Source organism: Camelus ferus, chromosome 34, assembly GCF_009834535.1.
Source record: "Camelus ferus isolate YT-003-E chromosome 34, BCGSAC_Cfer_1.0, whole genome shotgun sequence".
In the NCBI taxonomy this organism is placed as follows: Eukaryota; Metazoa; Chordata; class Mammalia; order Artiodactyla; family Camelidae; genus Camelus; species Camelus ferus.
In genome coordinates, this window is record NC_045729.1 from 12,215,696 (window position 1) to 12,243,171 (window position 27,476).

At 40.2% G+C, this 27,476-nt stretch overlaps 2 protein-coding genes across 7 annotated transcripts in view; one reads left to right on the forward strand and one right to left on the reverse strand.

Annotated features, from left to right (window-relative positions):
* C34H12orf60 (chromosome 34 C12orf60 homolog) overlaps nt 1–27,476 on the reverse strand; it is a 71,142-nt gene that overhangs the window by 29,557 nt on the left and 14,109 nt on the right. The window lies entirely within an intron of this gene.
* On the forward strand, nt 11,276–23,109 carry ART4 (ADP-ribosyltransferase 4 (Dombrock blood group)). Its single transcript, XM_006192160.3, has 3 exons — nt 11,276–12,114; nt 14,253–14,961; nt 22,504–23,109. Exons 1-3 carry the CDS (start codon nt 11,944–11,946, stop codon nt 22,593–22,595), a joined length of 972 nt encoding a protein of 323 aa, XP_006192222.1. The 5' UTR covers nt 11,276–11,943; the 3' UTR covers nt 22,596–23,109.

The window sequence follows — 27,476 nt, forward strand, 5'->3', positions numbered from 1 at the left end:
GGCATATTTTTAAAATTATAGGGGAAAAAAAACTTAATTAGGCAATAAAGCTGTACGCCAGGTACAGAAAACCTGTTATATCTCTGTTATCATGCTCTCTACATGTGAACAATGGCATGGTGTCTATCAATCGATGGTTTTACAATTAAATACATTAAACATTTATTGAAATTACAAAGCATCTATTTGCAAAATGTACATACATTTCCTTCTATAAAAAAAAATAATCTTTAAAACAGTCATGATGGCTTCAAACAAAAGGAAAAGTGAACAATAATAAAATGTTGAGCTGTTGCAACATTAAAGGAATTATATAATTTAAATTTTAAAAGAACCCGAAAGGCCTCTCTTCTGATACTTAAAATCTCTTTTCCTTCCAGCCATCTCCCCAAGGTCTTTGATTAAGCAGTCAGCTGATTCAGTATAACTGAAAACATGGATATATGAAAAGGGAGGCCCATTTGTCAGGAAATTATTGTGCAGGTAGATGATTTTGACTCGTCTGATCTGACAATTAGCCTATAGTGCTAAGAACAGTAAAGACAACAATTTGGGTCCAGCCAACCTCCCTCTAAACAGTAATAATCACAGTAATGCAAGCTATGGTAAAAACTGCTGTGCAATGAGCACTCCCTATGTAACAGACACTGTCCCTCCCCACAAACTTTTTTCATTCAATCCTAATAGTGACCATTTCAGGTGGACAGTATTAACTCCATTTTCCAAAAGTGTAAGCTAAGACTCAGAGAGGGTAAGTAATTTGCTCAGTTTCATCAGACTAGAAAAAGTAGAATCTGAGTTGAAGCCCACATCTGCCTGTTTCTTAAACACTGTGTCCTTTGATCATGCAGGACTTGAAAGAGAAATGAATTTCAACATCAAGAATCTAGAGCTGGCCAAGGGGTGTTAAAACTGCGTCCAGAATTCACCAGGACTAGATCAGAGAATCCCAAACACTGCACATCAAGGTTTGTGAACTTGACAAACCCTGTGAGGGTCAGAGAAGTAAGCTGAGTGAGAAGGAGCCACTGGGCACCGTATTTCATATGGACAAGAATCAAGCATAGAAAAATCTGCTAGCTAGGGCAAAGACAAGCTTGTACCACCACTTCAGGAAAATAAGATTCAGCGTGCAAGGGGTCATAAACTCGAGTCAGGAGGGTAAGGACAAAACATCTCTCTTCTGCCCTCACCCCAACAAAGGATCTGGAGAACAAGACATAACAGAAACGAGGAAGAAGGCTGAAAGTTCCTTTAAGTTTCTTCAAATCTTAGTTCCTTAGTAAACTTGGGTTAATGAAAATACTATTACCAAAAAAGGGCAGTTGGGGGAATTAAGTGAGCTTAAACATATAAAGTACTTGGCCCAACATCTGGCTTAAAGAAAAGTACTCAATAAATGTTGATGGTTTTGTTGTTCCAGAGGGCCACCTTCAGCTTTCTAATATAGTGCAGTTTAATACAAAAACTCGCTGACTGGGAGTCAGAAGACCTGGTTTGAATCTTTTTATTTGCTTTGCCCTAACCTAGCTATGTTAGGCGAGGTACATTACCTACCTGAGTGCCAGTGTGCTCATCTGTAAAGAAGGGACTACACTGCCTGCTCACAAAACCATCGGGAGGATTAAATGAGAATAAATTATAAAATGCTTAGCATAGTATTTGGCAAGCATAGGTTGATTCACTCACACATACAAAAAAAAACATATATTCAACAAAAATAATTAATTGAGGGCCTATCTAGGTGACAGGCACTATTACAAGCATAGGTGATGGATACAGCAATGAACAAAAGATATGATTCCTGCCTTCATGAAGCCTATACTCTGAACATGCTACTTAAGTATTTGTGTGATTTGAACTGTATGTTAAATCAGGCTGGTAATATGATTTTCTAAGGATGATAAACCCACAGCCTTGACTTATTAGTAGAAATGACTGGGTAAACCAGACTAAAAGGGGGGAGGGGTAGCTCAGTGGTAGAACGTGTGCTTAGCGTGCCCAAAGTCCTGGGTTCAATCCCTAGTACCTCCATAAAAAAATTTTTTTAATCAAGTAAATAAACCTAATTACCTTTCCCTCCCCACAAAAAGAAAACAAGATTGTTCATCACTGTTTAGAACAGAGAAGAATCAGCAAAGTCATTCTATCCATTAAAATCACAAAGCACACAATCTATCAACAGGTGGTAAATCAGCAGAATCATATTTCCAAGTGAAAAAAATCTCCTTTAAGAACAACAATCGCAATATACTAAATAGAACTGCATTATTGAGATAAGAAGACAAAGACAGCAAGCCCCAAAAACATTACCCATTTTCTCCGGAGTGTATATATTTAAATAAAGGTATACTTAGCTCCTAACGCACGTAGCCGCTAAATATATGGGAACCTTAGGGAATCTCTTGGGCTCACTTGGGAAGTTCAAAAGGCTCATCTAAAACAAAAATTCCTCTCTCTACTCAGCCTTATGGAACCTAAGTTTTAACAATAAAATGATGCTGACTTCTAGAACAAATTAAGTATATTAAAATGATGGAACTATAATTGTTACATTGATGTGATCCATGGTGGTAGCTCCAAAATACATAAGGAAAAGTAATAGGAAATGGGGGGAAATTACAGCAAAGATTAAGAGCCTAGAAAAGTTTCAGGAACTGGAACCAGAGAGAGAACTAACCAAACATGTTGGTATAAGATAAAAAATATGGAAACCAGGAAATAATAACGTCAAATGATTTAGAAGGTAAAGAGAAGAAAAAGCAGAAGCGATGACAATCAAATCAAATCAGTAATTTTTTTGAAGTTACACACAGAATGCTCGAGGAGTACTTGTACCCAGTGGTGAGGGAAATCAGAGAATTAACAGAACAAACAAGATGAGCAGCCTGAAGAAATCTGGGTTAATAAACTTCATGGACCAGGTTCTAATGAAGTAGGCTGAACAGGTTCAAAGAGAAAAGGGACACAACCTCATCGAGAGACTCCTGAAGTGGCAGCTGAATGCAGAGGGTCAGCACGTATTATATTTAGATTTTAGGAAAGCATTTGACAAACCTTTAGAACATCTTTAACCTACTAATCATAGCTGTATGCAAGCTCCTGTGTAACAGCTCCACCACCTGGACCATCTCTAAATTTGGCTCTGTGGATTGCTTTGTCTCTTGGCAATGGATTATTTCTCTTGGTTTTGTGTGTGTGTCATAACTTTTGTCTGAATGCTAGATATTAAGTGTAGAAAAAACTGAGGTCAGCTGTGTTCGTGCCCTGAATAGACACACGTCTTTTTCCTTTGGGCGTTAGTGTTGGGAATAGGTCACCCTACTCACTAGTTGAGCTGGACTGAGGTTTTGTTTCGCTCCAACAGCCTTCAGTGCATCCCAGACCACGGAGGGGGGGCTGCTGTTAGCCTGTGCCTCGCGTGGGGTCTGAGGAGCCTGAGGGACTTCCTCAGTGTGTCCGCCCTGCTCTCAGTTCCGAGCGGGTCCTGTGTGCCTGCACTTCCCGGGGTTGGGGTTATCGCTCTCCGCAGTCTTGCTCCTCCCCCTGCAATAATCAGCTGCTGCCCCTTGGAGGGAGGAGAAGCCTCCAACTTAGGAAAGATTCTTGCAGCTGGCCTCCCGGATGGGGCTATCTCCTCCCTCCTCCATCTCCTCCCACTTCCCCCACCCGCCCCGCATCCCCCACCATGGCAGCCAAATCCTGACTTGGATCTATAAGGAGTCCTGCATGGAGAGAGTTTCCACCCTTCCCAGTGGGAGGAGACCTCTCTTTGCATCATTGCACGCTCTTGAGCCGGACAGGTTTCCCTGCCTGTCCCCAGAGGCAGATGGCTCTCCTTCAGATATGGAAGTTCTGTAGATTTCTGTGTTTTTCTCATTTTTAGCATGAAGGTAGCATTCTCTTTAAGCTTCTTCACCCTACGTGGAATGACGGAGATAGGGTTGCAAATGCCCGGAAGAGTCTAGGTAGATAGGTATTATATTGTTAAACTAGCCTAGGAGTAAAAGATGTGGATTATAGCTGAATGGAGAATGCATGACCTACCCTAGGGTATTTTAATATTTTTTTAAAAATTACTTAAATCAAAAATATCTTTTGAATTTAACTGACAAGTGGTGATCCCTGTGACCCCTGGTTAAGACATCTGCAGAGTTAGATGTGTCCAAACCTGGTTGAGCACCTGTTTGATGCATAATTAAAGAGAACTTTAAAATGTATCATTTTCAACCTGAAAGGAAATTCCCACTGCCATGCCCAGGAATCTCTACTGAACCCGGTGCTATTTTCAATATTTTAATTAATGTTTTGATGAAGACAAAAGAAGCATGGTATTCCAATTTTTCCATGAAACTAAACCAAGAGTTATTGCTGTAACACTTCAGAATCAGGATTTGTGGTCGTTGACAAGTTAAAATTAAGGGGCTAAGGATGCATAAACGCAAAGCTCTAAAAGTGAGCTTGCTAAATCGACTTCAGATATACAGCTGCATAGGACTGGTGATATCTGACTTAATAATAGAAGTTTGTGTCCAAACGACCTTACGATTTCTAATAGATGCAAATTCAGCAAGTCGAAAGAATGACATAGTTACCCAAAAGAGCTCCTTCACCTTAGGCTGCATCAGTGAAGGAGAGAGTTCAGGATAAAAGAAGCCTTTAGCCCCACTGATTAGATACATGTGTGGGGTGTCCTGTTGCCATATTTCGCAAGAGTCACTGACTTACTGGAATTTAGGAAGATGGCCAGGATGATAGTGGGAGGAACAGTTGAGTCAGAATGCTAACTCGAGAAAGGGAAACCTGAAAGAACAGAACAGCATCTTCAGGTGACAGAAAAGAAGAGGTGGGGGCAGGGGGTGAGACAGGATTTGGCCACTCAGATCAGAAGTTACTCAAAACAATCATCAGTGCACTGAGAATAGATGGAACGGATGTAATAATATGTGTTATTTGATATGTTGTTACATTCGGGGTAAGGAAGACAGACATTTTCCCCTCTGGTCACACAAAAAACTAATGATTAGTGAAATGGGATACACGTTTGTATCCTTCATTGTTAGTTAATGTAAGATTTGTGTGATATCTCAGAGCAGGGGAACAGCAAAGAAGTTCTCTCAGCATAACAAGAGAGTGGTGAATTTTATAGACTAAGACCAATTTTATGATTATGACTCAAATATTAATTTTTCAAGTAGAAGATTGGAGATTTTCAAAGAAAATTAATCTTTAAATTGGTGAAGTAGATTTGACTTTAGATATTCATAAAGCCTAGAAGGAAATGGCTGTAGTATGGGTTATTCTTTATCCTCATCATCATCCATGAAAAGACAGCTCACTCTTCCAACCTCTTGAGGACCAGCATTAGACAGGGAACCCAGAATTCACCTCCCTTCTCAGAGAGGCGATACCTGGGTGGAGGAGAAAGGCAATCAATTTTTAGCAGAGGACAGAAGGTTCAAATTTTTCAAGATGCAGTCAGGACTGATGGTACTGGGAGTTCATTATATTTCTAGGGGGTGGTTTGTGGTCCCAGAGAAACAGGAGATGGGATAAAAGCCATTATCTTTGATGGGGTAATAGGTTGAAAGAAAGCTTCAAGGGCAGACTTCCGAGCCACAGGAAGCATTTACTCACTGTGACCATCAGGAGAAAAGTAAGGTTCATCCTCCCTGAGTTACACCCTTCTGCCCTGAGTAGTAGAGACATGTCATGTAGAAAAATTTTTTTAAAAAGTGGGAGGGGGGCAGCCCACACAGGAAACAGATATGAACTTGTTTTAAAAAAAAAAAAAAAAAGCCCTCCAGTTCATTACACCTTAATGAACATGTGTAAAGCAAAGATTATTGAATGTAAAACCATGGTACCAGACAGAAGTATCTTAATTTCTAAGGAGTCTGGGAGCTGACAGAAGCGTGGCACTGAATTTACAACTACTAATCCGCAAACACGGAGAGTTACTGTCGCAGGTTAGACGCTTCAGTCTCCTTAGCAAGTTTGATGAACGTGAGAAACAAGCAGGGCTCCAATCAAAACACATGCCAAAGTGGGGACCGTGCAGAAAAAGAAAGGAACACAACTCAGTAGAAAAACTGTATCATGGAGAATACTTGCCCCCCAAATGTGACGTTATGGCACACATACGTGTACACACACTTTTTAATCCCCTGTGGACAAAGAGTGTCGCCTGCCTTTTGTTACTTGTAACAAGCCCCTTTTAACCACACCTGAGTCTATATTTATGAGGTGACATTTGGAAGCCCCTAAGGAGGGTTGGCAAGGGAACCAACCATGATTCGAGGGTAGAGACTTTTCTGTCACCTCCAGGGAAGGGAAAGGGGCTGAAGGTTGAATCAATCACCAATGGCAAATGATTCAATTCACCATGCCTCTCTGAAGAAGCCTCCATAAAAACCCACCAGGATGGAGTTTGGAGAGCCTCCACACATCCACATGCTGGGACGGTGGTGCACCCCAGTTCCATGGGGACAGACACTTCTGCACTCAGGATCCCTATGGACCTTGCTCTGTGCACCTCTTCATCTGGCTGCTTGTCTGCATCCTCTAGAATACACTGGTACAGGTGAGCATTTTTCACCTTTATGGCTCTGGAGCTATTTCAGGAACTGGAAACAAAAGATGCTCTATAGCTCTATTGCTTGGGAAATTGCAAAGGTTTTAGGCACTGCGTGCCACGAACCATGGACAAGTCCAAATAGATATTTATCATAAATCACAGTATCACAGGAAGGCACAGAGCAGAAGTCACTCTGTCAAGAATGCTGAGAAGGAGATCCACATCTGGTGGAAGAGGATGAGGTCAGAGTTCTTTACCAACACTCAGATCCTATGTTTTACAGGGGAAAAAAAAGAAAATAGAAGTGAGAAAGTTTAGATAACATGCTTTATAATGAATCAATTGATCTAACAACTATTGTTATAAAATATATTGAAACAATGGATGCAGGGGTCTCCTGAGAGCAGGACATGATTTCTGTGATTTCCCTGCCAAAACTGCATAACCTGAATCTAATCATCTGGAAATAACAGAGAAGCTTCAATGGAGAGACATTCCACAAAATAACTGACCTATAATTTTCAAAAATGTCAAGGTCAAAAAGCAAAATAAATACAGAGGCAACATTCCAGTTTAAAGAGACCAGAAAGACTTGACAATTAAATGCAAATTGTGATCCTGGAAGATAGCTATAAAGGAGATTACAGGAATAGTTGATGAAACTTGCATATGGACTGTGGCTTAGATAATAGTATTGAACACACGTTAAATTTCTTGATACGGTCATTGTACTGTGGTTGTGTAAGAGAATGTCTTTGTTTCTAGGGAATAAATTCTGACGTATTTAACGGTAAAGAATGTGAAGGGCAGCAGAATAGGTTGCCCGTAAAAGTACCACTTTGGCATGTGGATTATTTTGAGCTGAAAGTAATCTAGATCCAGCCAACTGGAGAAAAACTTTTACCTCTCGGTTAACTGTTTAAAAGAATTTAAATGGGGGCCTGCCAGAAAGCGAGCTATTTCCAGAGATAACTTTTTATCTGAAGGACTTATCTACATGGCAGGGCAAACATCTAATTACCAGACATCTGCTCTCCTCCCCTTTCAAGCCCCAGGGCCATACCCCACTCCTTAGCCAGGATGGCATAAAAGCCCCAGTTACCTGACTGCCTTTGGGTTTCACACATTTTTATGGGAATCACATACTTATGAAACTAAATTTGTTTTTGTCCTGTTAATTTGTCTTACATCAACATAATTTTCAGACCAGCCAAAGAACCTAGAAGGGAAGGAGGGAAAAATTTTCTGCCCCTGCAGGGATTAAATTAATTAAACACGGAGGCATGAGACTGAGGTGGTGCTAACACCTTACATAGCAGCCTATACAAGCAAACTAAAACCTGAGTCTGGACGGGCCTCAGCGTTAAGAAATCAAAACCAGGACAAGCTACCACAAACAGCCAACGAGTCTTTTCCAAATAAGGCAAAGCTTCAGCTACAGCCAATCGAATAATTTCCTTGCTTCGCTTTTACCTTTTCTTTAAGTACGTACGTCTCTCCCCAGCTCCTGTCAGTGAAGCGTTCTGGTTTGGCACTGCCCAATTTGAACTGATTTTTGCTCAAACCCTTGAAATTTTGTTAATATGCCTCAGTTTATCTAGTAACAAGGGGTATGACGTCTGCAACTTACTCTCAAGTGGTTTAGAAAAAAGAGAGAGAGCAAGTGGGACAAAACATAAGCAACCGATGAATGCGGACAGGGCATCCAGGAGTTCCTCGGACATACATACATTCCTTGTTCAGAAACTTGCAATGTTTCTGTACGTTTAAAATTGTATCTAAATAAAAAGTTATTTAAAAATGAAGGAGTTGGATTCACTTCCATAAGGGTCTGAAGGTAAAAGAGAACAGACAAGTTAAAATGTTAAAACTATCCTGACTATCTAATTTTGGGGTCCCTATCAAACTACTTTCCTTTGGATAACAAAGACTTCTGGCTGTACGCCATTGAAGGAACACAGGTCCAAAGGAGTTTAACAAGATCCAAACAGGAAATACCAAGAGCCACTTCCAAACTCTGAGGCTAATGGCAAAAAATACACTCCCCCCTATTCCCTGCCTTCACCACCGCCGCCCCCCCAGCCAAGAAGGCCCTCTAGCGACTACTTCAATCCATGCTCTGAAAGAAGCTTTAGAAAACGAGTCTAGAACGTTCAGAATGTATTCCAGAAAATTAGCAAAACATTTTCTTAAAGAGCTATTTATTAAAACTTTTCATAGAAATTAACTTTCACCTTGTTAAACACCCTATGAGTTGTGGGTCTTCAAATATCAGGAGGCGCCAACAGGCTCTGAGCACCTGCTAAGTGCCAGTGGAATCAGGAAGCAGAGGTAAGTGGGGAGCAGGGAGGTAAATACTGGCCCAGGTCAAACGTGAAGGACGTGACACAAGACAGGATCGAGCCGAGGTGTCTTTCTCAAGAGCCCATGTTTACCCCTTAATCAGTCCGCTCCAGAGATACTAGCATTCCTGAGTCCACTCCACGGTATTTTGCAAGGTGTCTCAATTTCATTGCCAACACGGCCCTGCAAGAGTGGTGCCGTCATGTCTGCTTTTACACATACGAAGAAGCTGAGACTAAGAGCGAACAAAACTGACTCAAATTCACAAAAGCTGGGAAGTCACGGAGGCAAAATACTAACACAGTTCTGCACAACTGCAAAACCTACATCCCTCTTACCCCTCCAGGCAGCACAAACAGACTGCATTTTGGAGAACTGAGTATCATCAAGAAAATGGTAACTGAGTGAACCTCAAGCTCTAAGTTAACTAATTTTACACCATCTCATGGGAATTTTAATAAAACAGCTCTCAAGACAAAAGGTGATTTTTTTTCTAAACACTGTCAGAAAACTTTTTAAAATTTTACTCAAAAATGTACACACACTCACACACCAGACCTGTGACCCTTCCCCACCCCAGTTATTATTCCTGGTGTTCTCTCTCCTCCCTCCCTCCTCCCTTCCTCCTCCCTTCCTCTGTCTCAGTCTCTTCCCTCTGTTTCTCTCTCTGTTTTTCCCTCCCTCTTTCTCCTTTTTTCTTTCCTCCTACAGATTCCAGTTGTATAAAAAGGTTACAATGGTTCCTGCTGCCCCCTAGTGGTCTCATTTTGGAAGTGACAGTCACATTAGGAAAATTAGCAGAACCTTTCATAGACAGTAATAATAAAATGACACTGTCAGTCCTTTAGAGGTTATGGAGACAGTGGGCCATGGAGATAAGAGGAAAGTGCCTGTCATCACTGACAAGTTATCTGCCCTTACAGTGTTTCAGCAAACGCACCCATAAAGTGGAGGTTAAAAACATCTCCTGGTTGTATTATGGTTTGAGATCATGATAAAAGGTCTTAAAGCAGAGTACACTCTCCAAAAAAGGTAATTACTATCACTTTATTTATTTTTGACATTTCTACACGGTGACGGAAACAGGCTTAGACAGCTTGTAGGGTTTTTAGTTAATTCAGTTAGCAAGCTGCAGAACTAGACCCATAATCCAAGTTTTCAGACTCTTTTTATTTCTCTTTGTGAAACCTCAATATCCCAAATTAACAGTTGATAATGAGGAATTTTAGAATTATTAAGGTCTTAAAGAGATATTTTCATGCACTACTCACGTTTTCAGTTAAGTCCAAAAACGTATACATTTCATTGATTAGTGATCACACCTCTAAAACTGGGGCTTTAAAAATTGCAAGAAGAAAACCGCACAAAGATTTATGTCCAAAACATGATCTCCATTGTTTATAACAGTACAAAGTTGAAAACAGGCTAAATATAAAATATTTATTCAATAAATATTTGGTACAAATAATAATCATTGTTTTTCTTTATTAAACAATTTATCAGTGCCAGGTGCTGTTTTAAGGGTTTTAAATGTATCAAAGCATTCAGTAAGGTAGGTACTATTATCAACTCCTCTTAGCCTATGAGGAAACTGAGTAGCAGAGAAGTACCTTGCACAAGCTCAGACATTAAGTAGTTGGGCCAGGAACTGAACCCAGGTGTCTTTCTCAAGACTTCAGATTCTACTCATTAACTAATCTGCTTTTGACACAGTGCAGTCCATGGATCCATCCCATATGTCACTGTATGGTAGCACCAATGGTAGGATATTGTACAGACATAAAAAAAATCATGTTTTTAATAAATATTAAATTATACGGGGATGTGTGTACGTTAAAACACTAAGGGAAAACACAGCATGCAAAATCACGAACATAATTTCAATGTATGTGCGCTCATCTGTGTGTGTGTGTGTAAAACCAAAATCTAAATCTAAATAGTACCTTCATTCTGTAATTTCATTCTGTCTTTATATTTTTCTAGATACTCTGAACTTTTGTAATGAGACATAACTGCTGTGATCATCAGAAATTTCAGATTAAAAAACATTAGGGTGGTGAAAAAAATACCAGAATTTCCGGGAACAAGATTTAGTTTCCCTTCACAGCTAAAGAATGAATCAGAAAGTGTACATGGGAAAGATTTGCAAGAAAAACAACTCTCCCACGGATTGGGAATAGGGAAAGGATGTTCAGGCTACAAAGTGTCCAAGAGAGTGTTGCGTAGGACACCTACGCTGAATGAACTCAGCGTGATGGAACCTGTTAAAAATACTGGTTGATGTCACCTACTTTTAGGTGCTGTCAGCTATTCAGACACTGTCTTCTGACTGTAGTCATTTGGATTTCCTACAGACTGAAATAGTGTAGATTGAAGATCTGAGCTTTCAGTCAGAAGAAAAAACACAGAAGAGCTGTGACCCCAACAGGTATAATTTCTGGAGTGGACAGTATCAAAGGTATGGTGGGAAAGCAGCAAAAAGAGCCTTCTTTCTGACAGTAACCCTACTGTTCTGCTTCGTGACAGCCCCTCCTGGGCAGGGCCTTTCAGCAGCACCAGATGAGCCCAACACAGGCCCACCTTAAGGTGGCATCTTCCCAGGGACCTGCACCAGCCAATCACGTCACTCAGGATGGACGGCTGCAGCACGAGATAACCCCACTTGGCGCCAAGCACTGTACAGTGTGTGCCTTGTTCTGCTTTCCTAAGAAAGTTAAGGCTGAGCTGGTGAGCCTGACCCTTAACAGGCCTTTGGAATTCCCCTGCATACAGGCTACATTAGGATTTTTTTTCCATTGGGAACGAACTTGAGTTTACTTTAGAAGCCCTTATTTGGTGCACAAGTCTGGGTATTTGACAGAGATTTCAGCTTTGCAAGTGAGTTGGGGTTGATTCCTTCTCTGGGAAAAACTGCTGGTCGCTCTGGTCCACAGAAGTCTCAACATAGACGTAGACAAGGAAGGTTCTTGCTGAGACTTAGCCAAAGAAAACTCCAAAGGAACGCTCTGAGAACTCATTTCAGGATGAAGCTGCAAGGGCAAAGAAGGGCTTCTAACACAGACAAATGCTGTCCACGGACCCACAGACGCCCGTGGACTCTTCTCCCAGCGACTGCAGCCCCTGCGGTGAGAATCCGGCCCTTGAGAGGGCAGCTTCCTCTCGTCCTGCTGCTCTCCACCCTGCAGAGGCCCACGGTGAGTTCCGAGGTGGGAGGCCACGGGGGAGGCGGTCTCTTTACCATCAATCCCCAACAGAGCATTCTCCTGGTGACAACTTTTGAATGACCTTGAGTTCCTTGAGATAGCATTTCATTTAGACATTTTCATAAGTCATGCTAGCAAAGAGGGTCAAAAACAGACTGTGGTGTTCTTTACAGTTTCTAAATTTGGCATTCTGGAAGCTAGAGGCTTGATTCTCCATAAAATTTAAGTAAAACCCTGCTCTGTCAGACAAATAATGCAAAATAAATCAAGTCGATTTGGCTCTAGACTGTATCATATGGATCAACTCAAAAGAAGCCTTACAAAGTTTTATGTAATGAAAAATAACTCATGTTAACAGATAGAATACACATTTGAAATCTAGTAATATATTAAAGTTTGAGAGTTTGTGAAATTTGACAGAGCATTTTTTTTATTTTGTTTCGGTTTAAATAGATACTGTAGAACTATCTGCAAACAGGCTGTAAAGTTAGCGGTTAAAATCATTTAAGCAGTCTTAAAATTTTGTTCCAGTTTACTCGTGACTAGATGACGTCTCATCATAAATGACACAGTAAAAATACCGAATGGTGCATTTCTGAATTCCAGCTGCTACATTCTTGACATTAACTGGCTGGATTCTGATCTCTTAACATGTTCTTTAATAAGTACTGGTTATTAGAAAAGCATCCTTTCTTTGCCAAAACGGAAACATCTTGGAATTTAGATAACTGAAAATATGGCTCTAAATTACAGACTGATGATACTTAACGGGCCTGTATTCAAATCTCTAACTTCAATTGAACATGACACAAATCAACAAGTAACATTCAATCGGCTACCCATGAGAAAATGTCTTTTCCCCACTTCTGGTTTCCACTCCGGGTTCCTCAGAGGAAGGACTTTCCTAGGAAGACTCCTGACCGCTGTCCAGCCCTTCCCTCACGCCGCTCCCCTGGAGGTGGGCGAATTCACTTGATCAGTAAAGTCAGGAAGGATAACTGGATATGCTGAGTTTGACTGCTCTTCTTCCTCCTGGGAGTCAGCCTGATGGCAAAAGCGTGAGTTCTGTATTCCTCCGTGATAAGAATCTAACCTGAACAGACTGCAATCCAATACTGCCCACGGCTGGGTGGGCAAGTCAGCCTCATTCTGAGGTTTACACTTAACAAGCCCACCAGTCATCAGACCTAAAGGTGTGTGCTCCAACATGGCTCACTTAGTAGTAAAAATTATATTGTAGCCTTTTTTTCTCATTTTTTTCAGGTCCTACGTGGAGAGAAGGCTGTCATTAACTAGGGGTCCCCTTGGAGAACTGAACATTACTCATCACTTAAATCTTTTCTTAAATAAATTCCAAAGATTTCACACAGGTTTTAGGTAGTCATAAAAGAGATCTGCTTTAAAATACTCATGACAGATTGTGAAGGGGTCGGGAGAAGAAACAGAAAGTATAATTAAACTTTAACATTGTTAGTTTTTTCCTTAAATGCTCAATATGCAAAAAGACTGTTCTCAGTGATATAAAAAAAGGTCACTTCCTCCCTGGATTTTTTGAGGTTTTGAAATGAAGGTTTTTTTGTGCTTTCAGTAATATTTGTCAAACAAAATTCAATCTCTAGCGTGGGTCACTGACACAGGACGGACTGGAGCAATGTAATGATCATGAGTGAAACTTGCTTCAGCAAATACTGATTTTGAGGAGACAACTTGGTCTTAGAGTATAGCAAATCTGCTATCACACTATACAAAGCTATAAAACAGAAACCTCAATAGAGTCAGGAGACCAGAATGGGGAGCTCTCACACCCTGAGACATAGTGGAGTCCAACAGGAAGAAGAAAGACTTCTTTCCTGGCAAGGGTTCCGTCAAGGAAAGACATGGACTCTTTGTTTACTAAACCGCCTCCCCACAATCTTCCTTTTCCTCTCTATGAAAGTGTTCCTCTTCACTCGTCCTACAGGGACTTATACATGGCACACCATGGTTACAGACCCTGAACTGCAATTCTCTGCTGATCCCAAATAAAACCATCTTGGCCAGAGAAATACCTGGCAGTCTATTTATTTCAGGTCAACAAGATTCACCATCTGATTTGAAAAACTAAAATCAAGATTCTTCCTTCCTTATAGGTTGCAGTTAAAATCGACTTTGACTTGGCACCAAATTCCTTTGATGATCAGTACCAAGGCTGCAAGCAACAGGTCATAGATGAGCTGATTCAAGGGGATTATTTCACAAAAGAACTAGAAGCCCATAGGGATTACCGCAAGGTCTGGCAGTTCACCCATGTAACCTGGTTGAACCAAGCAAAAGCTCTCCCCAAGAACATGAGTACTGCACATGCCTTGGCCATCTTGGTTTATTCATCAAACAACACCGTTCAATCAGACTTCGCTAGAGCCATGGCCAGTGCTGCTAGGTCTCCACAGGAATATAAACATTCATTCCATTTCAAATATCTACACTACTACCTGACCTCGGCAATCCAGCTGCTGAGGAACGAGACTGTTAGGAGGAATGAACCCCTGTGTTATGAGGTGCATCACGAGATGAAGGATGTCTACTTGGAAGCCCACACAGGTGCCACCATTCGATTTGGCCAGTTCCTCTCCACCTCCCTCCTAAGAGAAGAGGCACAGAAGTCTGGGAACCAAACGTTATTTACCATATTAACCTGCCTGGGTGCACCTGTACAAGATGTCTCTCTCAAGAAGGAGGTCCTGGTCCCTCCCTATGAGTTGTTTAAAGTTATAAATACAAGCTACCACCCAAGAGGAAACTGGTTGCAACTGCAGTCAACTGGGAACCTGAGCACGTATAACTGCCAGCTGCTGAAAGGTATTATTATTAATCCAAGTTGAATCCACTCTTACCAGGGTCACAGACCGCTATTCTTTTATAAAAGTTATTTTTCTGAGTGGACTGGCTGGGGGGAAGGCCAAAAACATGGATATTAGCCTTCAGTAATGGTGGAATTGGCAGAATAGAGAAAGCCCACCTTATTTCTTGATTTCCCCTCTCTTCTTTCTCCTCACCTGCCTCCAGGAAAACGTGTTTCTGCACTGGCACTAATCTATGGGGCATGCTAGACAAATACGGTATCTCTACTGGAGAAGATAGGGAATAAAACATAGCATTTAACCTTCTCCCTCAAATTCTTTTTTTGTCATGGTCATTTCATGAGCAAGGAGTGCTAAAAGCAAAGCAGGAGGTGTGATTTATTCATTCACGCCTACCTATTCACCCTTTTCTATGTTCTAGGAACTGGGATGGAAGGGCCCAGGTGACACAGAATAAAGCAAAATCACTATTCTAGAAGGATTTTTAGTCTCACGAGAAGTGGAAATACAAACTAATGTCTACACCCAAAAGTACTAAGTAATACGCCAGATGTTTAAGCAGCGGTTGTGGCAGCCCAGGGCAGGAAGCTAGCCACTCATTCTCTCTGGGGGAAGGGAGAAGGCTTCACAATAGGGGACCACATGGGACTGGAAGTAGGAATGGGAGTTCGCAGTGAAAGAAGAGAGAAAAAGTCATTTCAAGCAGAAAAAGCACATGCTGAATCAGAGATTTCAAACAGCCTGGTGTTTTCAGGGAAACTCCGAAATTCTGGATGACTGGAGGGTAGGATGTATAGGATAGGGAGAGGCTAGGAGTAGAGAGGGAGAGGAGACTGATTGGGGCTGGAGAGTTCTGATGGGGCCAGACTGTAAAAATTCTTGTATTCCATACTGAGAATTTTCGAGCTTCATGCTGTAAGTAGTAAGAAATCCTTAGTTTGTAAGGTAGAGCATCAGTCAGATCAGCATTTAGCAAGAGCTCTTGCTATTGTGGAAAATGAACTGAAGCAGGAGAAATTAGAGATATCACAGTACAAAAAAAAAATGTTAAACTCCTTTTAAGAAAAACACATAACTGATTCCATTTTAGCCTTGCATGTTGCCAGCCAGTCACTTGACAGCAAATGCTGTCCAAATTCTGCAGTAACTGCTGTGCCTGGTTTGATTCAGAAGCAGAAGGAAGAAGACTTTCCTTATCCACATGTGCATTAGTTCACACTGACCGTTGACTGCAACCCAGCTCAGGAGTCTAACTTTGAAACATCCATGGATCTTTCTCTACTCCATCTTCATTACCAGTGTTAATCATTCAGGCTGTCATCATTTCTCAACGCGTCAGGGCTAAAGCGTTGCAAAGGTCCTCAAACTGGCATCCACCCTGCAGTTTAAGTCCCGCTCACCCTGGCCTATCAGTAAACACAGACTCAGGGAGAGGTGACCCGTACTTTTATCTCCTCTCTCCTCCCCGTGACAGCGGGGCAGGCAGCAATTATGAATGAAATGTGTATATCTCTTCAGACCCCAAAGATCAGTGTTTATAGAGGAGAATGAAAACTAGAGTAAAATGTGAACAAAACAGTGAGCTTTAGATAATAAGTGATAATATCCACACTCCACACTCAGGTTCCAGGATTCTTTGGAACCGCGTCTGCCAAGGACACCGTTGCTTCATTCTCATCATGGATCTGAGTTGGGTAATATTTATCCTAGGTTAATGAGCACAATAAAATACACTAGAGAAAAATCATAGACTATTTATGTCAAGGAGGAGGAGACAGGGGGGAGGAATATATAACAGAAACCATTTCCCATGCTCTAGCACTCTGCAAGTCCCAAAGAAACACAGGGACTCTCTTTCTTCAAGACGCTTCTCCCTCCCCAAATTAGTGACCTTTGCTCTCCTGTGGTGAAACTACTCAAACACAGCTTTAACTTGGTTTTGAGTTAGGGCTTATCTGGGATAGCCATGAGTATTACTAGATTCTGGAAATTTGGTTGGTCTTGGGATATTTGAAATCAGAAATCAAACCTAAGGCACTCAATAATCTTTTGCTCTGTAAGTTCTTGGTGGGCAGGGGCTTGACTACATCTTGTTTAAGAGCCTGGCATGGAATCCAGGCAGTCTGACCCCAGACCCACCCTGTCTAGACTCATATGCAACGTGTACCACTTTTTAGCTGTGTTCTCAGTCAGACTGCTTAAACTCTTAACTTTCACCCTCATAATGAGCAAAATGATACGAGCCCCGTAGGGCTCTTGTGAAGGTTAGATAAAATAAAATACTAAATTATTTCTACATTCCCTAGCATATAATAAATGGTAAATAAGTTTTGACTATTATTAACTTTAGTCCCCTGGCACACAGGGGGCATTCAATCTACAATGATTGAATGAGTGAATGAATAAATGCCTCTAAAAGATCTGGGCCTTGGGTCTGATGACAACATAACTCAATTGACTAAAAAGAGTTCCAATATTTGCTAAGAAGGGAAAATATTCTAGAAGATTCAACCCCTAGTCAAGAGTAAGGAGCTGTCACCACAGTGTAAATGATCTAGAGTGTGGTCACTTGAGATGTGAGTTACCGTATCTCAATTTTTCCTAGAAATTCATCACTGGGCGGTTTCGGGAAAAGAGATTATAAATGCAGAATAAAAGTACCACTGGTCTTGGAGGGTAATATTTTGGTCAGAGGCATTGTATGATAGGCCAAGAGCTGGAACTGGGGTGTCCTTCTAGCCAGCACAGCGATAAAGCTACCAGGAGAGTGAATGATGGAGAGTAAACCGAACCTGCAGTGATGATGCTGAAAGTTGCAGGGAAGCTGCTCCATCCTCTGGTCCCACCATCCCCCAGCCTCACAGGGAATCCAGCTGAGGGAAGCCTCAAGTCTGCCATTGGCTAGTTGTTGGCACAGACACTTCAGCTGAGGACAAAAAGGCTATACAGTCTAGGAATGGACCAATAGTCACCTATCTCTACCGGTTACAAAAAAAAAGAAAAAGTTTGATTGACTTCAGAATGCTTTCAGCTATTCAGTGCAGTATTTCATTTTTCTCAGTAGGTAAGCTCTTTCCAAAATCTGAGTCATTTCTATTAACTAGTAAGTAACGTTCTACTTATTCCAACATCCTGGAGCAGCAGTAGATTGGTTGACCCATGCATGAACAATGGGAGCAGGGAGGTGGTGGGTTTTTCTTATCTGCGAGTCCCTTCACTGGTAGGGAGGAAGATTAGTTGTCTCCCCAGACCTGCTTTTCTAGACGGCTGCTATGGCCCACTTCACTCTTCCCACCCCACCAGCTGGACTACACCACTAACCGCAGCCTCGGGGCTTCACAGAGGGTGTGAGTGAGTGAATGAACAAATGAAGCAGAACAGATATCTGATTTCTCATGAAACTGGAATCCTCTCCTTTCGATGTTTTCACAAGCAGGAGTCCTCAAGCGATTCTACGTCCCCCCAGAATCCCCGTGAGGTAGTGATTTATGTTTCCTCTCTGGTTCCCTCTTAATCTGACAGACGCAATATGTGAAAAACAACAGGAAGAACTTTAAAACTGGTCAGCCAGGGCCCTGCATTCTCCCGATAAAAAAGACAGTAATTAGAGAGCAGAGCTTCCCCAGTCCTTCAGTGTATTTCAAAATTGCTTCCATTAACTTGTAACTGCAGTTCTCAAGTTCAAAGAATTCTCAGGAATGTGTCGCCTTCAGAGAGTCAAGGGGTCAAATCGGTAGCATAATACATTTAAGGGAGTGAATGTGCAAAAGAAATTTTCTTCTAATTCTTCTCTCACCTGTACTTGTTACCACAGAAACAGATGTTTTCATGCCCACTGGAAGACTCAAAATACGTTATGTGAGTTATCTGTCCTTAAAAGTTGCTTCTTTCAGCAAAATAATCTGTGCCAAAAATCTGTAAACACACAAATACATGCTCTGTTCTGTGTCACTGGATTCACAAAGAAGAGGGGTTTATTTGTCAAAATGTTTCACATAATCAAAATTCTTAAGCATGTTTCCAGAAAAAATAGTCAATTGTTTGTAGTGAGCCTGGTTTTACGTGTTAATCTTGCCAGTTACCAGCAGCGAGAATACGGACAAATGGCTTCGTCTCTCTGTGCCTCAGTTTCTTTATATGTAGAATAGGAATAATTTTGTTTTAAAAAGTAAAACCTACCTTTATAAGATTCTGGTGAGGATAACATGAAGTGAGAGTAAAAAGCTCCTAGAATCGGATGTGACACGTGTTAAATAAGTACCCAAAACTCTTCAGCTGCTATCATTGCTACCATTATAGTTACCTGTTTTATTAACTTATCATTTCCTGTCTTCTTTTACTCTGGGCTTCAGTTATCTCAGAGCAGTTTTCTCCATTGGTGGCATCACACTCACCTTGAGGTAGAGTGTCTGTCTCAGACAAATGGGCAAAAGGATGGGTAATCGGATAAACGTGGGAGACGGCATGGCATGATGGGAAGAGCAGGGACGGTGGGGCCAGTGAGGGCTGGGCGCGTCCATAGCTCTGTGGCCTTGTGCAAACGACAACTCTCTTTCTTCATGTCTAACACAGGGGCAACACTTTCCTAGAAGGGATGTCGTGCTGGCACTTGGTATCCACCCTCTCAAACACAACTGAAAAACTCTGGGAAAGTACTTTGCACGTGGAAGTGGGATAATAGTTTAATGGCACAAATGTCTGCTTCAGTAAAACTGACTATAAAAGGAAAAGACAGAAGAGATAACACCATTTTTTTAGGGCCAATTTTTTTCTAAATAACATTCTAAAAGATCAACACTCATCACTCAGAATTTTGACACAACAAGGCTCTAGATTGCATTTGCCACCAAATACTAGATTAACTAGATATAATGCATGTCAGTTTTTCCTTTTTCTGCTTTTTTTTCAAGAGATTGAATATTTCTTTCTGAACAATCTGATATAATTAACAGATTCAGATTTCATGAGATAAAAGACATAATAATTATGCATTTCTCCCCAGACTGTGTACCTAAGGCAGAGGTGATGAAATTTAGGTTATAACACAGCAATAAAATGGTATTTGTTTAGCAGTTTAGCTCACAAGACTGTCACACCCCTTAGCTTTTAATTCGTACAAGCAACCTGTATATTGGGCTATTAACCCCACTGTACAAGTCCAGGACAATTTTCTCTATAGGTTGCTTTCAGGAGATTTATTTTTCCCTTCAAAAATGTTACTGAGAACCTACAATCTGTTTCAATCTTCTGTGACTCTGACTATTTACATTATAAACACACTTTGCATTCACATAAATACACATACACAGATGCATATACAAGACAATAGTTGATCTTTTCACATGCATTGTAATGCTAGTGTTTTATATTTTAACCCATTATTACATTATTAAAGAGTGATGGCTATGACCTACTAAACTGATGTCACAAACCATTAATGGATCACAACTTCCAATTTGAAAAGTACTGTACTAGGGAACAGAGGGAGTAAAAAGCATTGACTAGTCTAGAAGAAAAGTAAAGACAAATAACAAAAGTAAAATTAACGTGGGTTGTCTTCAAATGAGAGACTGTAATTAATTTAATTCACAGGTATTTTTCATTTATTCTCCTAAATATATTGCCTGTGTAAAAAAATACTAATATGAAGTAGAAATGATAATGACCGTAAGAGAGGTGGAGAAAAACAAGAGAGGAAAGAAAAAATGACTTTAACCTAAGAAAATAAAATTAAAGTAAGCTATTTTTAATATTCTAGTTTTATGAAGAGGGCTTCAGAGGTAGTTTTGAAGGATGTGTATGATTATAACATAGCAACGTCTCTGTGTTTGTCTCTTATTTGAACATTAGCACAATCACAGTGAAGCAAAGTGGTAGCGGTGATAATGGCATTTCCAAAAACCTGGAGATGCTCTCATTTTTCAGGTGAGAAAACTGAGGCCCAATGAAGGTAACTGACATGATCTAAGTCAAACATCTAGGGTAGAGCTTCAACACCAAAGCCAATCATCCCCCAAAACCATCATCTTTCTCTATTATACTGTTTCCATGTTAATCAATATTTTCTGATAACTCCTCAGTAGAATCTTACCCTATGAAAAAGTACGGGGCTAGAGGTTTTTGTGATCTCTAGCCTCAGTGAAGAGAAAATAAAACAAAAAACACTTAATAATCATTCCAATGAGGGATTTCCTAAAGTGGTGTTAATGGTCCCCGGGTCCCTGTAAGAATTTAGCTAATACAATTTTAAAACAAACTTTGACAAAAGCTTAGAAATATGTATGCAATATTAATTTTTCTTATCTAAGAAAACTGAGGTTTTGAAAATTACTGTTGGTACATATAGAATTTCAAATAGAAATTTCAGGAAACTCAAGGGATTTTATACATTATGTGAAAGTAATGGGGAAAATATTACTCCATCATCTGATGATCCTATCAAACAATATGTTCCAATATTGAGGCAATCACAGAGTTGAATGTCTTCCTACCCCAAATGTCTTTTTTATGCTAAATAATTAGCAAAGGCTGGTTGAAAAGGAGATTCCACTCTTTAGAGCATTTTTAAAAAGGTTCCCATCTTGCATCTCATTCCACAATCTCATCCCATTGTATTCCCAATTAGTAGTTATATCTAACAATAACTTTTTGTATTCTAGTTTTGCTTCCATCAGCCACACCTAACTAGCTGCTAACTTTTCCCCATGAAAAGTGCGTACATGTAAGCAGTACACACATACACACACACACCCCAAGCAGGGGTGAATACTTTTTGCCCACTTTGTAATAAAAAAAAATTTGATGAAAGGACATGCAATATATGGAGAGACAATACAGTGGTTAAAAATATAGAGTTGAACCAGACTGCCTAAGGTTGATCACTGCCTACACTACATACCAGGTGTGTGATGTTTGACAAGTTTTTCCACATCTCTGTGTCACAGTTTTATTAAGTAAAAAGTGAGGCTAATGAGAACACGTGGATTTTGTTACGTGGATTAAATGAGTTAATTTATAGCAAGTGCTTAAAACAGATCTTAGCACAGAATAAACTTTTGATCAATGTTAGTTTTCATAATGGTGATAAGATGATTATAATTAAGGAGAGGGTAACGGTAATGGGAACAATTCTGCTGCTGACGAAAATAAAGACAAAATCAGGAGCTCTGCTGGGCGACCTGAGGTAAACCCCTTAACCTCTTGGTGCTGGCTTCATCGACTGCAAAATAAGCAAGCTGAGTTCTGTCAGTTAGAAAAAAATCTAAGAGAAGACTTTTTTTGGAAAGCAGCTAGCTTCAAATATTTTTATTAGGAATTTTCTAAGTTACAACAGTGAATCTGGGGGAGGGTATAGCTCAGTGGTAGAGTGCCTGCTTAGCATGCACAAGGTCCTGGGTTCAAGCCCCCGTACCTCCATTAAAAAAAAAGAAAAGATCCAAAAAAAAAAGTGAATCAAAGGAGAAATAAGGTGTTTTAAAATAAATAAATAAACTCTGCTACCAAAAACATCGCTAACTTTCTTACATGTTTGTTTTCACAGCTTCCAGCAAAAAGTGCATCGCTACTCCCGCAGTTATTGTTTCCGTCTCCTTTTTGACCAGTGTCATCATCTCTTCCAAAGGTGGCGCATAAAGAAGGCTTGTGGGTTTTGCCTTCCCTGTCCCCTTTTGCTTTCTTCCAGTCCAGGCACCCTGACTCCCCATGGGGAATCCTTCTGCACACCTATCAATTGATGCAGACCTGGCTCAGCCCACTGCCTATGAGTAACTTCTCCATGGACACAGAGATTTATGTTGGAATAGGAAAATGATCCAGTCAGAGCCTGTGAGATACAAGCAGGATACTTTATGGAATTGGGCTGGGAGTACATGGGAGCCATTTTTTTGAGTGAAGATTAGTGAAAGCAGAGTATGAGCCTAGAATCGCCAGTGGCTGCCTTGCTACCGAGAAGAGAGAATCTGCCTCCCTGAGAATGCAGCTAACACAATGAAAAAAGAGCTGAGAAATGAAAAGAAAGTGAAAACTGATGAAAGTGTCTGAGCCCCTAGATCCAGCTGTGCCTGAAACTGCTTTTCATTTCATAAATCAATAAATTGTATTTTTGCTTATATAATTTGAATTAAAATTTCTATTTCATGCAGTCGAAGGAGTTATGATGAATACAAGAACTCTTTCATTTTTAATTTAGCGATCCTAAGTATTAGGAACAAATCAGAGACCCTTGAGTTAGAAAGCGATGGACAAATTCTTCATCAAATGATAAAGCTTTGAGCCTCAGAGACATACTAAAGGTGTGAATAATCTTAATAGATTTTTGCCAGCATTCAAAACCAAACCAGTGTAGTCTCAGGTGTGAGGAAACACGGAAACCCGAGAAATAGGTGGGACAGTTAATGAAAGATGTTAGGGGAATCTCATTCACTGCCAGTAATGGGGTGTGGCACACATGTTTCTTCTAAAATATTACAGAATTTAGAATTTAAACTCATATGTTAATTTACAGAACGCTTTATGGCAAATTGGACTTTGAGTCTTCATCACAAATTTAAGTATGTTTGTTAGGATGTGTGTGGAGATAAAGGAGAAGGTAAGGGAATTACCAAGCAAATATTCAAATTACCACGCAAATATCAAAGATATACTGAGTCCCCATTATGTGCAAACAATTCAGTAAAAAGAAGTATAAATCATCAACTTCACAGCTGGGCATGTCCTCCAACTCTTCTCTCAGGGAGGAGACAAGATAAGTGGGACAATGGGGGACTGCTTGACCTGATCTCCAAAGACCCTACTAATTGGGCTAAATGGAGTGAAGGTGAGAGCTGGTGCCAAACCTTTGAGTTCTGAAAGTCCATGCTACTTAGCTCCTCTGAGACTTAGATAAGATGCAGCAAAATTGGAAATCAGCTCATCTAGCCCCAGTAGGACTTCCCCAAGGGCCTGGGTCATAACAGAAGAGGTTGAGTGAGGAATTAACGGCATCAAATCACCAGGTAGAGAATTCAGGCATCCAGTACTGCCATTCTTCCCCCCGCCCCCCCCCCGCTTCCCCTTTGGAAACCATAAGTTGATTTGTTTTCTATGTCTTTGAGTCTGTTTCCCTTTTGTATCTAGATTCAGTTGTATTACTTTTAGGTTCTACATATAAGTGATATCATATAGTATTTGTCTTTCTCTGTCTCACTTACTTCATGAAGTATAATAATCTCTAGATTCATCCATGTTGCTGCAAATGGCAATATTTCGTTCTTTTTTATGGCTGAGTAATATTCCATTGTCACATATTTACCACATCTTCTTAAGCCAATAGTCTGCTGATGGGGACTTGGGTTGTTTCCATGTCTTGGCTATTGTAAATAGTGCTACTAGTAGAACACTGGAGGACATGTATCTTTTTGAATTAGTTTTTGTTTTTTCCAGATGTATAACCAGGAGTAGGATTGCTGGATCATGCAGTAGCTCTTTTTCAGTTTTTTAAGGAACCTCCCATATTGGTTTCCACAGTGGCTGCACCAATTTACATCCCCACCAGCAGTGTAGGAGGTTCCCAGTATTATCATCCTTTACATTGAGATTTTGAAATGAATAGGGTCTGTTACCTAGCTTACACTGGCCTCTTCACCCAATTAAGCAAACAAAATTTCCATAAACACATACAGTTTCCATGATTCACTGCCCAGAATCTTTGGCAGATTAGCGGCTATCTAGTAGAGAATCCTGAGGGCATGGCTTCAGGAACAAGCTTTGCAGTGAGTCTTGGTGAGGCAGTGGTGAAATGTGCTAGGAAAAGCCTCCTACATCTTGCTTATATATTTTTTTGGTATTATACAAATTTATTTGTTGAGCCATACTATGTACAAAGCACTTTGGGATTTAAATTTGGATACACTAAGCCAGATCTTCAATAAGTTTACAATCTCTTAGAAGAAATTAAGAAAATAACACAAACAAGTCACAAAGGAAATATCAAAAGATACAGGGAAATCAAGCCTTCTGTTCATGAGAGTTCAGAAGAGAGATTCCTTCTAACTGAGGTGAGAGAGGAAGCCAGGAAGGCTTCAAGTAGGAGGCAGCATTAGAGCAAGACCTTGGGACAATGGGATGGGAGCAAAGGGTAAGAGGAAGGAGAAAAAACAGGAAGCATGGGTGTGTATCAAGTGCTTAGTGCCAATAACAAGTACAAATAATAAGTGTTTGAAGTTTATAGAGAAAACCAGGATTCTTCTGGCCTCTAGTTGGGTACAGCTTTCTGTCAGAGACAAGACTTAGAGGATGGTCTTCAGATGGGTGGAAAAGAGACAGCTGGGTAGAGAAGAAGGTGGAATACAGGATGATCACTGCATATGAGGGTCAGAAAACAGGTCTGGCAGAGTGAAGGAGTAATGTAACCGGAGAGGAAAGTTGAAGCCAGTTAAGTCAGTTAAGCCTAGAGAGTTAGCCTAATGCATTTGACATCCATGAGAAATCAGAGTTTTCTAAGTAAAGCATTTTAAACTGATTTTCACAGCATACTGCCAGCACCACTAGCATCAGTATCCCTTAAAAGCCTGTTAGAAATGTGAATTCTAGGGCCTGATCCCAAATCTATGGAATCAGAAACCCAGAAATCTGTGTTTAATAAGCCCTCCAGACTTGTGATCTATGTGATTATAATCATTAAGGGAATAACCAATCTTTAAAAAAGATAACTTAGTTCTTCCTCCTGCTTTATGGAACAAGTCTCTGGAGCTAGAAGTTGTTCTCTTGATGTAGATTTATGGGTTTAGTTAAGGATGATTGTATGTAGTTTGCATCCCCTCCATCTCTCCCTGAGGTCCAAATGTTTTGTGCAAGAAGTTTGTAAAGCGGACCTTTGATTTAAATTGATTTGAAGTCTAAGTTCATGAAATTTTAGGAGATTGATTTCAAAAAATTCACTGTAATTTCTGCCCGTTAGTCTGGGATATCTTCTAAGAATAAAATGGACCCTCAATTGTACATAAACTCACATGGATTGTTAAAATAAACTACATTATAAATTTGCATAGTACGTATCTTTTATAGTAAGTTTATTAAAATAACATGTGCATCTCCCCTTTTTGTATATACAGAACGTACCAGCATCTGAAGGCCACCCATCTTTATTAGGGTGGGCACCACCCATCTCTAACATCAAAGGGCTACACTGGCTGCCATTCCCAATGGCATCTAGTGAAGATTTCCCTTGAACTGTCACCTGTCACTCTTCCAGTCATTTCACAGAAAGACTCTGACCCAGGACTTTTCTTTGCCCCATTCATTTCCATCTGTGTCCCCCAGCAACATCCTGGTATACAACCCTAAGTCCAAGAAAAGGCAAGTGAAGCTCCAGACACATAGGTTCAGAAAAGGTAACAAAGAGGTGCACCTCCCTCCTCTCATTTGTATATGTGTCTTTCTGAGAGGAGAGTAGCAAATGGATCAGCTCAAGAGCTTCCTCAAAATAAGATAGTTGTTAATGGGTATCTACTGCCAGCGAGCGAGGATTCAGCTTTAGAGTGGAGAGAAAATGCAGAGTTAATGTATTGAAACTCATCCTTTTCCAGGCCCTCTAAGCCCTAGAAATGTTCAAAATCCCCTCGACCCTTACCATAGGGCATTCTGAAGGTCTTATTGGTAGGGAGAATGGAATAGATAACTAATATAAAGTTACAATGGTAATTACAATAGCAGCTGTGGCTTTGGAGCTGGGCTCTTGGCTCAAGCTGACAAAAGTACAACTTCAAAGGCGCCATGATTAGGGAGGTCTTCTGCAACCTTCACATAAGTGACTTCACAGCTGGCTAAAGAATATGTAAATGATGGAGGGACGATATACCTCAAGTGCTAGAGCACATGCTTAGCACATATGAGGTCCTGGGCTCAATCCCCAGTAGTGCCTCTAAAATTAAATAGATGAACAAATAAACCCAATTATCTCCCTCCCAAAAGTAAATAACAAAAATAAAATAAAAAATTTTTAAAGAATATGTAAAAGAAGTTGTGGTATATCTATACAATGGAATACTACTCAGCCATAAAAAAGAATAAAAATGCCATTTGCAGCAACATGGATGGACCTGGAGATTGTCATTCTAAGTGGAGTAAGCCAGAAAGAGAAAGGAAAATATGACCTGATATCACTTATATGTGGAATCTAAAAAAAAAAAGATGACACTAATGACCTCATAAACAGAAACAGACTCACAGACACAGTAAACAATCTTATGGTTACTGGGGAAAGAGGGTGGAAAAGGATAAATCTGGGAGTTTGAGATTCGCAAATGTTAGCCACTATATATAAAAACAGATTAAAAAAATGTCTTCTATAGAGCACAAGGAACTATATTCAAATATCTTGTAATAACTGTTAATGGAAAAGAATATGATAATGAATATATGTATGTATATGCATGACTCAGACATTGTGCTGTACACCAGAAACTGATACATTGTAACTGACTATAGCTCAATAAAAAAAAAATTAAATAAATAAATAAATAAAAATTAAAAGAA

What these genes read in the sequence shown, in the direction of transcription:
- ART4 (XM_006192160.3), top strand. Translation starts at nt 11,944, where the DNA reads ATGAAGCTGCAAGGGCAAAGAAGGGCTTCTAACACAGACAAATGCTGT. An exon ending in CCACCCTGCAGAGGCCCACG is followed by an intron (nt 12,115 to 14,252) that starts GTGAGTTCCGAG and finishes CCTTCCTTATAG; the next exon opens with GTTGCAGTTAAAATCGACTT. An exon ending in TAACTGCCAGCTGCTGAAAG is followed by an intron (nt 14,962 to 22,503) that starts GTATTATTATTA and finishes TTGTTTTCACAG; the next exon opens with CTTCCAGCAAAAAGTGCATC.